General features: G+C 31.4%; 1 protein-coding gene across 4 annotated transcripts in view; it reads left to right on the forward strand.

Annotated features, from left to right (window-relative positions):
* Positions 1 to 15,337, forward strand: part of LOC134707862 (ecdysone receptor-like) — a 121,652-nt gene that overhangs the window by 71,997 nt on the left and 34,318 nt on the right. For 2 of the 4 annotated variants that reach the window (XM_063567966.1, XM_063567967.1), the window contains one exon: positions 8,274 to 8,451. In XM_063567966.1, the coding sequence (XP_063424036.1) occupies positions 8,388 to 8,451 (64 nt within the window). In that variant the 5' untranslated portion in view covers positions 8,274 to 8,387. Of the gene's footprint in view, positions 1 to 8,273; positions 8,452 to 11,094; positions 11,690 to 15,337 lie in introns of those variants that run through there. The other 2 variants (XR_010105778.1, XM_063567964.1) reach the window with 1 other exon arrangement.

A 15,337-nucleotide genomic window follows, 5' to 3' on the forward strand; every position in this document is an offset into this window, starting at 1 on the left:
TGTCCCTATTAAAAATTAGTTTCCATTCTCTAATTTTCGTTTGTCTCAACCAATTGTAACAAAACTTGTACACAATACTTATAATCATAAAACATTTAGTTAAAATTGGGTTGTAAGTCACTTTTTACTGTTCTTGAGTGATGCCCCTTTAAAACATTATATGCATTTGGGGCCATCATCTCTAACTTCATTGCAAGCATAGGCTATTCATATAGGATAACATTGATTCTCAAATGCAGGTCATGTTCATTGATTAAGATTTTCACTTTTGCCTCTCAGTACTCGATTTGTCCTTCATTGATTGGAAAATTGTAATTTCTACTGTTCCCTCAGTGTTTTTCATATTGTAGTACATGGATATTGTAAATGCATGGCAAAATTGAGGTGGATTTTGTTATGGTAATTTTTACTTTTGTGGATTGGGAGTCATGACCCTTCATCTCTTAAACAATTTAACCCAGTTTGCTGTTATTTTGACAGCTTCTTATTTGAAAATGTCTAAAGCAAAACTTAGGTTTATTATATAATGCCAATGAAGATTTATTTTGTCTCAGCAGTTGTTGGTTCTGTTAAAACCCCTATAAACACACGATTGGCTTTAAGAGAATTCATCTATTCATGGCTTATTTATACATGGATTTAGTTGTAATTAGTTCTTTTTTTCTGCATTCACCTTCACTATAAGCCTTGCAATGATAAACTTGTCTGAGCAATTTTCATATTAACAGTTCTTCAAAATGTTCATCACTATTCAACAAGAGGTGGGAAAGGCCAAATGGTCTTAAGTTATCGAACTACTTTAGCCTATCTGAACACTGAGGTGTATTTGAATCCTGCACTTGGCAGGTGCACTGGACTCCAATAGTCCATTTGACAATTACCAATTTGATTCTGTTATTACATGCACTTTTTAAACAAATTACTTCCCTTTGTCAATCTTAGACTGCTTCCATACTGGACAAATTTGGCTTTTGTCAATGCAATACATTGAAAGTGATGTATCCACGGTTTAACGAATTTTTCATGAAAAATAATTTCTGATGTGAAAAGTATTTAGGTAAACTACAAATTAATGTTATAAAAACATTTGAAAACCTTATAGATTACTCACATTACGCACAGGTAGATTTGTTCTTTCTGCTAGCTCTCCTTTGCAAAATAAATATTTTATTTCCCTCGAAAGGGAGACAACTTAAAAAAGAGATCCCTAATTACAGGGTCAATTACGGGAATTGGCAAATAGCCTATTGACTAAGATTATTAGTTTTTCCACCAAAGGTTGGTGGTTCTCTTTGGGAACTCCGCCTTTCTCCTCCAATAGAAAATTCATGAAACAGCACAAAAGTATTGAAAGTGAGTTAAACAACAATCAATCAATCAAACAAGAGGCTGTCAAAGTGAGAGTGAGAGCAAACAAGATTTTCATATTGTAATATATCTACAGTCCCTCCAAAAAGTCTTTAACAATTTAAACAGGAGACTCTCAAAATGACAGAAATTAAACCAGGTTTTATATTGTAATATATCTACAGTTTCTCCAAAAAGTCTTTAACAATTTAAACAGGAGACTCTCAAAATGACAGCAATTAAACCAGGTTTTATATTGTAATATATCTACAGTTTCTCCAAAAAGTCTTTAACAATTTAAACAGGAGACTGTCAAAAAATGACAGCAATTAAACCAGGTTTTATATTGTAATATATCTACAGTCCCTCCAAAAAGTCTTTAACAGTTTAAACAGGAGACTCTCAAAATTACAGCAATTAAACCAGGTTTTAAATTGTATTATATCTGCAGTTTTTCCAAAAGTTCAAACAAATCAGACAAGAGGCTGTTAAAAATGACAGCAAATCAGGTTTTATATTGTATTCTATGATCTGATTAACTCACTTAAACCAGGTTTTTATTGTATTATATAATCAGATTAACTCACTTTTGTTACATACTGTTTATGAATACATGACATCAGAGACTGATAAATGAATAACGACAGCTGTTGTTAAGATCAGTAGTAAAACTTTGATGAATATTTATATACTACAAAGAAAGTGAATTTAATTCGAATCAGATAATCTTGAAACCAATAGATAATTTTTCATATATTAGTCCTAGGTTTGTCATAGCATTTTATGGTCTGGCTAAATGTAAAGAAAGTCATTTTGTGTGAGACATAAGTATAACTTTACCAGCTATTGCATATAAATATTTCCAAATAACAATATTTTAACCTATTTGTACTGTATGACAAAATATGTAAATTCAAATGTTATATTGTTGTGTAGCAATTTTGTATTTGATGTTGATCAACTGGATAAAATGCAAAACTATATATTAAACTGCTTTTTCAGAAAATGTTGGAACAAGAATTAATAGGTAAACAAGGGTAATTGAACCAATGGCATCATGTTATTTACATTTTGGTGTACAAACAGTGAGATTACTCATAGTCCTTTAGATTCTAAAAGGCAGTGGGGGATCCAGGGGGAGGGTTGGGGGTTGGACCCCCCCCTTTTGTCCTGGGTTGGGACATAAAAAAAATGACAGTTGAAATGTTTTTGAGTATTTAAGTATGGTATTATGTCTGTCTGACACTATATAAATAACACATAGCTGAGAGGGTGATAGAGCAGCTTGGTACCCCAAGCGGCGAAGCCAAGGTTGACAATGCCTTTTCGAGGGGTTCCAATCTGCTTTATCACCCTCTCAGCTATGTGTTATTTGATATATTATACTGAATGTCCTATCATTATCGGCTTTTACATATTTCTTTTATTATAACAGTATTTTCTATGACGTCAGGTTCATAACAACGTTAGGGGCATAAGAAAAAAACAACAAAAGTCAATCAAGATGTTTAATTTTATTTATTTTAACAGTCGATAATAAAATCTGAGCCAAAACGTAGAACTTAAGCATTGCATTTAATTCCTTGATGTAAATTCAATTCATTGTTCTTTGAATTATCGATTTCTGATTGGTCTAGACGAGAGGGTAACATTCAAAAAAATTGTCACCCGCTAAGCCATGGGATAGAGCAAATTGACACCCTCGTCTTAGCCAATCAAAATATGGCATTTTAACGTGAAGTATAATAAATATATATATTATATGACTTTGCCGTTGATATTTTAGGCTCCAGTGCATGTGGTACTGTAATTGTTACTGTTTTTGTGTTGAGATCCATATATTCATCATACATGTGTGGTGGTGTTGTCGATAAAACATCAAACAAATGCAGGCTGCATGTTTCACGATTAGAATTTCTGTTTATGAAATACTTGCCACTGGATGTTAAGAAAACAACAATCAATCAATCAATCTTCATAGATCATTTAGTAAATATCAAGCTGAATTGTCCATGTGCCTTTATATAGAATTCTTACAGACATTTTTGTTTTGTTTCTTAATAAATCATTCACATTGACACATTAATGTTAAACAGTAGTTAGTTGTATGTCTAGGTGGGTATTTGGGTACATAGTATAACCTTGTATTAATCAGTTTTATGTTGGTCATGTAAGTCAGCAATGAATGCACTAGTGATTATCTTCAGGTCAATACTAGTTCAAAACTTAATCCTACCTTACCCCATAGTGGGCAAAACCTCATCTGGTTCTGATCCTCTTTCTCTTCAACCTGGGTCATCCCATTCAAAAATTAAGGGGATTAGAAAAGATGATTCCAAAAATAGCTACCATAATGTTATAACACCTAATATAGGGAAATATTTACAGTATATTTAATGTATCAACAGAATTAGAAAATTTTCTAGTATTAAGAATTGAGACCGACTTAAATTGAATAAAACATGGTTATTTATCAGCCATACTTTCAACATGGAACTCAAATTGAAGGAAATTAGTTGTCAAATAATTTGATCCTTGTCATAAGGTAAGAATTGTAGGCTAATTTCAGAGGTGCCAGTGTAGGTATTATTACATGAAGCATGTTTTATTGGTGGGTTTACCAGAACTACATGTAGATTTATTATTATTCAAAACTATGGTTACCAATTTTTACGGATTTCATGGGGACAGGAGCCCACAAATTTAAACATTCAATGAACTACAAATTGTCTATAGAAAAATATGTGGATTTTGACAAAACCACAAATATTAACAAAAGTGCAAGTTTTGCTTAAATCATGAAAATTGGTACCCATGAACAGAAATGAATCTGCAGTACCAGAGTCTATTTGGTTCAGATATCATCAGGGTATGGAGCACTGCTAGAATGACTTGCATTGTAATATAATAATATTTTTTTAAGATTTAAATAAGTGACAACAATTTAAAGGGTAGCTATAGACCGTCACTGGAAAGCTGTTTGTTCCAAAAATACAACTCAGTATTCATGATGAACTATTATTCAAATTTTTGACTGACGATGCTTCAATCAATCATAATAGTGTTATCTGTTGAACCTTTCGTCTGCCCCAAAACAGACCAGCAGACGGGGCATCTAGAATACAAAACAAAAATGGAAAATTGAAGATGACAATTACAGAAACAGTGACATGGTGTTCATAAAATGTAATTTTAACGTGGTCACATTTGAAATTTACATATCCTTGAGAAAGTTCTTTTAACTGATTTTTTTTTTCATTAGATTCGTTTTAAGATGACATTTACATTGCCCTTTGTCAGATTGCTTAGATTTATGTTGGGACACAAGATTTAATAGGATGACCTTTGATTGAACTTTGAAAGGTTGAGTGAATGCTTTTCTGGTTTGTTAAAGTATTTATATTGTAGCTTAAAAATAACATCCTGTTTGTCTGTTCAGTAGACATTTGAGATTATGGTTTTCTTGATTTTTTTCCTCTGATGTTTTTGATGATATTATGTTTGAAGATTTACTTAGTAAATATGACAAATACATGTAAATAAAGTCTGATTACACCCAAGAATTTAACCCAATCAGCCTGGTTGTAACTATAAAAGTTAAATTGCTCAAAGTTTTTTCGTTTTTTGACCAGGTAAACTTGGTCCAAGTCATTTTCGTCATTTGTTTTTTCAGCCGAATAATGTTCATCTTTGATCTTTGTGATAAAGGAATATTTTTTTTACAATAGATCTGCACAGCTATTTTAACTTATTCAGATACTCGGACCAATAAATTTTATTCAGATTAGTATTGAAGTATTTGCAAAACTTTGTTTCTAGACACATTAGAAACATGTTGGAGTATTATTGGTCTTTAGGACTATAAAATTGAGAATGGAAATAGGGAATGTGTCAAAGAGACCACAACCCGACCATAGGGCAGAAAACAGCAGAAGGCAGTGAGTACCAATGAGTTTTCAATACAGAGAGAAAATCATGCACCTGGAGGTGGCTGCTGACCACTTAACAAAATATGTACTCTATATATAGAAGATGTGGTATGAGGGCCAATGAGACAACTCTCCATCCATTAGTCATAACTTGTAAAAGTAAACCATATTTATGTATATATACCAAATGCTTCTTATTGCTAAAAGAACTTGAAAGTAAATAAAAATTTGATCAAATTATTTCTATTTCACTTGAAAATTTTAATAGATTTATATATTCAAAGGTAAAAATGAGTGATGTTCAATGATGCATGCTTTGCTTTGTTGTACTATGTAACAAATGCAGAAAACTGCACTTAAACCTGTAGGTTGATTTGAATAGCGATGATATATTACTGATTAATAGTAAAGTACATGGAGATTGTTACAATTTACATGTGGAAAAGGATAGACCATTGATTTTAGCTCAAATAATTGTGGCAGATTTTACTGAAAATCGTAGAATTAAATCACCTCGATAAACATGAAAATAGAATTATTGTTATACTGTTGATTCATGGAAACAACACTTGAAAGGTTATAGGTAATTGTGACTTTTTACTGAAAATAGTTGGAATCTTTTGGGGAATTAAGGATTTCATCATTTATGGCATCAAATTGTTGAGTTCCAAAATAAAAAGGATTGATTGGTTGATGTTTAACCCCTTCGCCCATAGTCGTGATGCCTCAGTTTTCTGTTAAGCCATTTGATTCTGACAGCTCCCATTCCCGTAGCCAGGGGGGTTCGGACGAACCCCCCCCTTGAAAACAAATAAGCACTGTTAAAGTCAATGTTCTGTTCGAATTGTGACTGTTAAAGTCGAGTTTGTGAGTCCAACGAACCCCCCTTTGGAAATTCCTGGCTAAGGGCCTGGCTTCTTCTTATGTTATGTTCTCACACTTTTGCCATTGTCCCAGGTTAGAGGGATGTTTGAGCATTCACATGGAAACCTGCCACATTCTCTTTATATATGGCCAATTAGTCGGCACACTGTAATATAGTGTTTGCTATTTGTTACTGCCTTCCAAATCATTTGTTTTTATTGTTTTAAGCATATATCTGTGGCTTTTGAATTGAATCATTTTCCCTTTTGCTTAAGTTTTTTTCACATTTTTTCATAGTCTTGACATTCTCATTGTTGAAGGTTGGAGATGTGATAATAGTCGTCACAACATCAGTCTTTGGTCTCTGGATGGTTGTGGTATCTCATTGGCTATCGCACATCTCCTTATTCTTTATGTGTTAATTGCATCATTTTATGACAAAAGGTTAAGACATTTAATCTCTAGAAAATAACAGTTCAAATTCAATTCTAACTTCATGCTGTTATACATCTATAATTACTTAAAATGGATATCTTTGTCTATGAATACTATGTTTTATGAAATAAATAGAAAAAAGTGGCAAAAATTCCATCTGCTCAAACTGTTATTTTCTGGGAGGTGTGGAGAAAATCTTGTATATAAAGTAACTGATCTTTTCACTTTTATTTAAAAAAAATATTATATCTATTTTTCTCACTTTCTATAAAGACAATATTTTTTTACATTTAAATGTCCGCTTGGTTTAAAGGGTTCATTTGTTAGCTATGATTTCCACTGCAGAATAAAATATGATGCTTATGATGCTTTTTTGGGTTTCAAACATTTATAAATGCAGAATAATGAAATAGTGTTAAGCTATTATAGCAGTGAGTTTGGTTCAATTAAGTCAAAAGAACATAAAAAAACATTACTGGTGTATCATGGACTTGCAAGTCAATAAATAAACTCTTGAATGTGTACTCTTGTAACCTTTAATTTGACCTTTAGAGGATTATGCACTGCACACTTTAACAGCGAGTGCAGTGTCCTCTTGGGTTTTTTTTATTAAAAAGAAAAGTATATGTCTATATTGAACAGTGAAACAAGGGAGAGAGTGAAAATTATCATATAGTTGTGGGAATTATCATAAAGTTGTTAGCTCTAGTCCACAGATTCTCTCATACAAGTATAAAGACATTTATTTTTAACCTTGAACATGAAATCAAACAGACCTATAAAAAAAAAAAAAAATTGCACATACTTACAATTTTCTCATATTTAGGTTGATATTAGGTTGTATGACCCTTGGCAGTCTTCTTAGGTCATCTCATTGGATAATTAGATGGTATGATTCAGTCTATGATGCACATTACATGCTAATAATTTCAGCAAGCCCATACATTTTTTTCTTTTGGACTTTTTGTAGTTTAGATATACAGTTAAGTATGTTATATAAAATAAAATATCAGAATTGGGGTCAAAATGGTAGACATGAATTTGACAACTTTAGTCCTTTTAAGTATATAAAACTGAGTTTGACTGCTTTACCTGCTGTTTTCACCTCAAATTGGAAACAAGTAGGTAGGAATGATCTGGATATAATAATTTGTAGTAAAAAAAAAATTGGCCTTAAAAGTGTTTTAGTTCAAAAATAAAATAATAAAAAAATACTTTAAATATATGAAGAAAAAATGTGGGTACATATCAATGAGACAGCAACCGAACAATACAAAAATGACAAAAAGTGACTTTAAACTCAACATCAGTCTTAAACAACAGAGAAGTACAGATTGGAATGGAATATTTTATGTTCTTAATATTAATTTTTTTGTGGATGGAAGAAATTTTTTATTCTCATAGATATCCGATCTCGTAGTTTTGGTTTAGTGTACGTTTAATCTTTGACAAAATTTGTACTTCTTGAACATTTATATTCATGTATTACCTATACCCACGAAATCCACTAAATTGGTATTTATAGAAAAATAATAATCCACAGTATTTCAAAATTGAAAGTCTGGTAAACAGTTGTTTATATATTAAAAAACAACATTCAGTGACTGTAATCTGAGACATTCAAATAGTTTTTACAACAAAAAGGTGTAATGAATTTTCAATAACTATCATCAAATTCTGTTTTCTTATATATTTCAGATTTCGGGTTGACGGATAAACACCTTACACTGGCACAATATAATTTCCAAGATATTTGTGTTCCAGCATGACGACAGGGGCTGTAACTCCTGCTGACTCTGTCACATCAAAGCAATGCATGGCCAACATTATGAATCCTTTCTAGGATCTGGTCACTATTCCTCGGTCATGGGTAAATGTAAGTATTTAGGTTTATATATTTTTTTCAGGTGTGCAGACAGGTGTGTAACTTCATATTTTCTGGGTACATGTTAAAATATTTATAACTTAATGATCTTGTTTCATATTAATGATGTGTCTGTTCTTTTATATGTCCAGGCGTATCTTCTCTGCACTTGGTGCCTTTATAAGTTCCTTTCTGATTTCTTCAGGGAATCCTGCTTTCTCCAGACACAAAAAAAAGGCCACAACGATATTGTCCAAAATTATTTCCGGAAATAGTAGAAATATAGATTCCTACACTGCAACAAGTGTATTACTATATTTCTCCACTCGAGACAGTTGAATTTTATTATTTAAAACAAGGCTTGCCGAGCTCTTTAGATAACTAAAATTTAACTGCCGAGAGTGGAGAAATATTGTAATACAAAAGTTATAGTGTCAGAATCTGTTTCCCTAATGATTGTTATCCTACTTTTTCAATGATTTGCAGAAACATGTGTTCTTTATATGCGATGTCATCAGGCAAGGTCGCCTTTTTCATGACGTCACAATAGAAGAAAACAAAACATTTTGACATCATAATCAAATTTCGACTAATCATTTGCCGAGAACAGATTTTTCACTAGTGAGGGGAAATATTTTTCTCAAACCGGTCAGAAAATTTGAAAATAGCACAAAATTTGGAGAATTCATTCTCTTATTATTATTTTTTTTATCTCCCTTGAAAAGTAGGAATTGCTTTAAGCAATCTTAAACAGGCATGTATACACATGTACAAGAAATAATTTATCTTGTCAGTATTTCACCATGTCTTTTGGTCCTTCATGTCCTTCATATAAAAATAAAAATTGATAGTTAAAAAAGAAAAAAAAGCAATTGGTGACCTTATAGTTGTAACTTCTAGTCATTTTGTCTCTGTTGAAGTGTTGTCCCATTGGTTATAATACCACATCTACTTAATTTATATGTCAGGTTCACAAATAAGAATATAATTAATTGCATCGCTGGTAAGTTCAACTATGTCGGAGATGACCCTTGAGTTGGAAGATTTTCTTTAGTCGGAATGACCCCAATTATAACAAGTCATGATCATGTTATCTTAATATTTGTCCTGAACTTTAAATGCTACTTATTTATTTACTTAAATAGGTCTTAAGTTCAGAATATATATATATATGGTTTGGGGTAATGGTCGAGAGGTCACTATCGGTCAACATGTGGTTATATGACTACATTTTTACCTGTGAAATGTGGAATTATGTATACAGTAGTCAGGTTTATTAAATAACTTGACTGCATTTTCTATATTAATGGAATTTCTGGACTTTTCCTATTAAATATTTAACAGGCTATTATTTGAACTTGGAATTATTTTTAATTATGGAATTTGCTTGATTTCTTGTTATTAGAATTTTAATAAATTCCATGATTATTCTGTACTGAAATGTTCACTTTCTATTACAAAGAAAATAGTATATTTTCAATAGAATATGTGCCGCGCACAACACTATCTAACAAAAATACATTGTATGGAAAGTGTTATTAACTGCTCAAAAAATCATAATACCAAATAAACATGGAATTTATTAAAAATTTTAAACACAAGAAATTATGCAAATTCCATAATTAAAAATAATTCCAAGTTCAAATAATAGCATGTTATTTTTAATACATATAGTATTAGGTTTACCATTCATGAATTAATGCAATGTAGTTATGTTGGCCACTAGTAATTTTTTTTAATTTTTTAATTTTTGGTTAGTTTTACTTTTTAATATGCATTTCAAATCCTCTTTGCATCAGATTTGCTCATTTAAAATATTTCTGTTCAGAAACTAAAATAATGCAATGAATCATAAAACTAAGTTCTAAGTTTACACATAACTGCATGGTATTACATAGTATTGCTATTTTTCACAAATTAAGTGTTGATGCGCTATCAGGCCCTTTTCTAAGTTGAAACACCCTCTCCTTTGAAAAATCATAGAATTCATATAAGGTCTATGTCACTTAATTGATATTTTGAAGAGAAAAAAACACAATTCAGGTCATATTCTAATTGTAACCCAATTAATTTATTTATGTGGCTTTATTTTCCAAAGGATCATGATATTTTTGGCTGAGCATCTCTTTCGAAGTCAACATTCTTGTATTTAGAACTTATATATTATACTGTAGTCATAGATTGGTCTTTTAAAAATAAATAGATGTTTTCTTTTGAAAAAAAGGGGGGGGGGGGTGCTTATATGTGTTTTAAAGATCAACTACATTCTCTGTAAATTGAAGGATTCTCAAAGTATAATATTTGTGAAAGCTTGGATGGGAAACAGGGAGAAAATGGCTATTAATTATTATATATGTACCTCTTTTCTTAAAACTTGAACTTAAAGTAAGTTACTATTTTGCTAAGATATGAAATTTACAAATTGAATATTAAGGCAGGCAAAATCTTATTTTCTAATAAGGACTATATATTGTATCTGTTAGTCATTTCTGTAATTAGTTCATCTTGTTCATATCATTTCCCAAACAAGATCCAATTTATTGTCCTCAATCCCCCTGTTTTGAGCCTCTGTGCAAGCTGCATAGCATGGAAGCCATGTTTTCCCCTTGACCTTCAACTCAAGGTTTATTATTTAGATTTGTACAACTTTCTTTTCACATAATACTTGACATTATTACAAAGTGACAAAAAATAAATGGTGGAATGATTTGACATTGGAAATAACATGTTAAAATATTGATGAATTAATTTATTCAGTAGAGGAGAGTGTAGACTATGTGGTCTTGTTTACAAGATATATATATATATATATCTACATGTGGTGTACTTTTGTGCTGAATATCTGTAGGACATATGATACTTTATATTTTACGTACAAATCGTTGTTGAAGGATTTTATATCAGTTTTAAGATGAGTATTTTAACATTGTGGTGAACGAAATCTTTTATTTAATGCAATTTGGAATGTAAATTTATGAATATTGGCTTGTGAGCTGTGTCCTTCTTTGCTTGACTGAATTCTGATTTATAGGTGGATTTTAAACATTAAAATTTTACATGAAGGCAAGCTGACAAAAATGAAACATTTGAAGCGTGAGTAATGTCCGAACGGTCATTTGTCGGACATATCCTGTAATGTGTAAATCTGATAGAATGGTTTGGATTGATGAACCGACACATTTGTCTCAAAATAACGAAGAAGAATTAATTTATACAGATCTGGATAGTTTGAAAAATAGTGAAGAAAAAGGTAAAAACATGTTTCAAAATACACTTAAATGTAATCAAGCATAATGAAATTTTGTATTTAAGTAACATGTTTGAAAAATTAGGTACCATGTATTTACAGATTTAGAAATAAATTGACCATAACAGTCCTTGAACACGTTGAGTAGACCTTGAAGGTCTGTTGATACTTGCATACAGAATGTGAGGTGTTCATTGAAGGTTTGTTTTCTATCCAGTTGTATGCATGAAGTGCATAAGTCTGTAAAATATATTATAAATCTGTCCTACTGTGTGCAAGTAATAATGGGGCTATGGTGGGGGTTACTCATACAATATTTATAGAAAAACAGGAGATGAAAATGTGAGAAAATATGACAGCTTGTACAAATTGAGTAGATAAGCATAAAGAAAATAAAAAAATGTAAAAATGAGTGCATATTGAACAAGGGGGCAATATGAAGTATATGTATTTCAAGGGTTGCAAGGGTACTAATACATGTAAGAGGAAACAAAGTGATTTTTGGGGAAATTAAGAAAAGGGTGATTTAAAAATGAGGAATAAGCAGAACAAAATAAAAAAAGATATCGATCAAATTCCAGTGCAGGACAATTAGAATAAAACAGAAACATGATGTTGGATAACTTTGTCATTTACATGATTGTTTGGATGGGGGGTGTCACTCATTCCTTTACTGCTATGTATTTAGACCATTTTCTTTATTCTTTTCTTACATATCTTATGTCTGTTATTGATATTCTTTTTTTTTTTTTTTTTTTCTTAAGACTTTTTACCCATTATTCAATATTCTATTAACCCCATCAAGACTTCTAACATATTCATCAAAGGACAATGTTGCTATAGCTTGCCATAAAGGACCTGACAAGACCCTCATGGGAAGTCAAGGTTGTTAAATATCCCCTTCCAGTAGTAGCTTTCATTAAGTAATTGCCAATTTCAAATTAAGTGGATGTAAGCATTTAAAGGCTGTTAAGGTGTCAATAATGAGAAAAAACCCTTAACATAATGTAGGCTTTAAAAAGCCCTCATATGAAAATATGAAACAATTCAATAAAAAAAATATAATTAACAGCCTTATTTATAACAAAACAGTTTACAAAAATCAAGTATGACAAACATGAACCAACAACAATCACTGAACTTCAGGCTCCTGACTTGGGACAGGCACTTAAATATTGTGGCAGGGTTAAACATGTTTGTGAGCACTCAACCAACTCTCTGTTAAACTGTGACAGTAGTTTGACAGTACAAAATAAGAACAAACTATAGAAATCAGTTGTAAATGAAATTAACTCATCAGATGGAAACAAATAGATACATTTGTATACCTCTAACAAAAACATAAAGTAGTCGTGGCTTGGTACTACATTTATAACTACAAACTATGTTACATACAACTGCAGGCACTATTATGGCCTAAAATAACATATCAACTAGTCCAACTTTTGAATGTCTTGTTTTAAATAATGTCTGGGAAATTATGCAATCATTAGCCATAAATCGTAAAAAAGACAAGAACTTGCCAAAAAAGAAAGAAAAAAGACAATCCTAATTGATTGTTGGGTGTTTTTTTCTTTTAGGGAGTTTGATTAGATGACAAGAACTTTAAACATATTTGATATTGTTTATTTTTAAATAACAACAATAAACCTATATTAAAAATAAGAAGATGTGGTATGATTGCCAAAGTATGAGACAACTCTCTACCAAAGACCAAATGACACAGAAATTTACACTTTTAAAAGGCCTTCCAACTATATGTCCCCATTCAAATGCCTTGATCATTAAAAAAAAGGGGGGATCCAACCCCTGGAACCCTCCCCCTGGATCCGCTACTGAGGTCAACATAAGAACAAACTATTTAAATCAGTAGAAAAGGACTTTACTCATCAGGTGGATACAAAGGATAAATACATCTACATCTCATTTCAACATTCATTTGCATTGATATTGACCGATATTGACCGATAAATTCCTTTCCAACCTGTGCTAATTTGTGTTCACATGTTTTAATGACTCGAGGAAATAAAAAAGATGATTTACGTAGAGGAAATATGTATTTAGGCTTGTTATGACGTTAATCATTGTGCAATAAGGAAATCAAAGGAAATGCATATTTTTGCAAAACCAAATGTACTAACAGTAATTATTATAACAGCCATCATCAGTTTTTTTCTTTCTATTTTTAAATTTTTAAAGTACATCTTCAAAGATTTGTGTTAGCCTCAGTCTGGATAATTATCGGGTACAATTTGAATATGAAGTAAAATAATCAGTGACACAGATTTTGTAAATTTTAAATCTTATAATTAATAGAAACAAAAACATTAAGGAAGTATTTTTCAAATAAAATGTAGGACTCTAGAATATCCTTGGGCAGGTGTCAGTGTAATTACATAACATTTCATCCGGTTGAAAGAAAACAAGTATTTTTTCAGGATTGTCGTGAAGAAATTACATAGTTAAGACATTCAAACAAAACATCATTCTTATTTTTGATTGTACGAAAAAAACAGTTCCTGTATTTCTGCAGGTACAGTTTTAAATGATTCATGTGAATGAAACACATAAACTGTAAATGTTTTTACAAAGTTCTTCCTGGAAGATACCAATTTTATATGTAAAAATCCCTTGCTGTACTAGTATATCCTTAGGGAATCAAGAGAAATGTAAGTTGGTTAATTTGGTTTGGCTCCACGAAACCAACATGGCCACCATAGGTCCATTGCTAAAAATTGAAGAAAGGGGTTAAACACTAATTCCAGCATGGACTTTAAGGTAATAATCAACATAATATAAAAGGAAGGAAATGTGGTGGAAAATTTAATGAGAAACTAGCTATCCATCAGAGACTAAAGAACCAATGGATTGTTTCAATGCAAGGAATAATAGTATAGAACAAAGGAATAAATTTATGAAAAAACAAAGGTTTTAATGTAATTTTCCGTTTTGGAAGGGCTCCTAAAATCTGCAAATTTATATTTCTGATCCTTAAGGTCATGCATTAGGGAAAAGTAATAAATGTTTGTAAACACATTAATCAAAGTATTTTACGTAACAGTTGCAGATTTAACGCCTTCATGTGTATGAGATTGGCTAAATGTCGGTGTTATTGATAACTTTCTGTCATCCCAATACCATAAAAATCAATTCTAGTTAGCTTTTGCATCCTCTTTCTCTAATTGAAACAATAAAACATAATCGTTTAGGAAGAAAAAGAAAAGGTTTATCTGTAAACTAGCATTTGATTGGCTGTTTTGTAATGCACCAAGGAAGCTGCTCTAAGTAGACTGAGAGAGAGAAAAACAGAAAAAAAGGAGACGATATAAAATAGTGGAAAGACATTATGTATCTGGTACATATGAACCAGGGTTGGATCCTGCCATTTTAAAAAGGGGGGTTTCCAACCCAGGATAAAAGGGGGGTTACAACTATATGTGACGTGACTTAGTGACGTCCCCATTCAAATGCATTGATCATCCAAAAAAAGAGGGGTCCTAACCTCTGGAACTGTGAACACAATTTATCCTTGCATGCCAACTGTGATAGACCCTCATGGGTTTTGAGTCAAGGTTGTTAAAAACCACATCATCATCATCCTTGAATGGTTTTGATTGAACACATAACCCTCAAACATTACCATCCTTCTCT

Source organism: Mytilus trossulus, chromosome 2 (genome assembly GCF_036588685.1).
Source record: "Mytilus trossulus isolate FHL-02 chromosome 2, PNRI_Mtr1.1.1.hap1, whole genome shotgun sequence".
Classification (NCBI taxonomy): Eukaryota; Metazoa; Mollusca; class Bivalvia; order Mytilida; family Mytilidae; genus Mytilus; species Mytilus trossulus.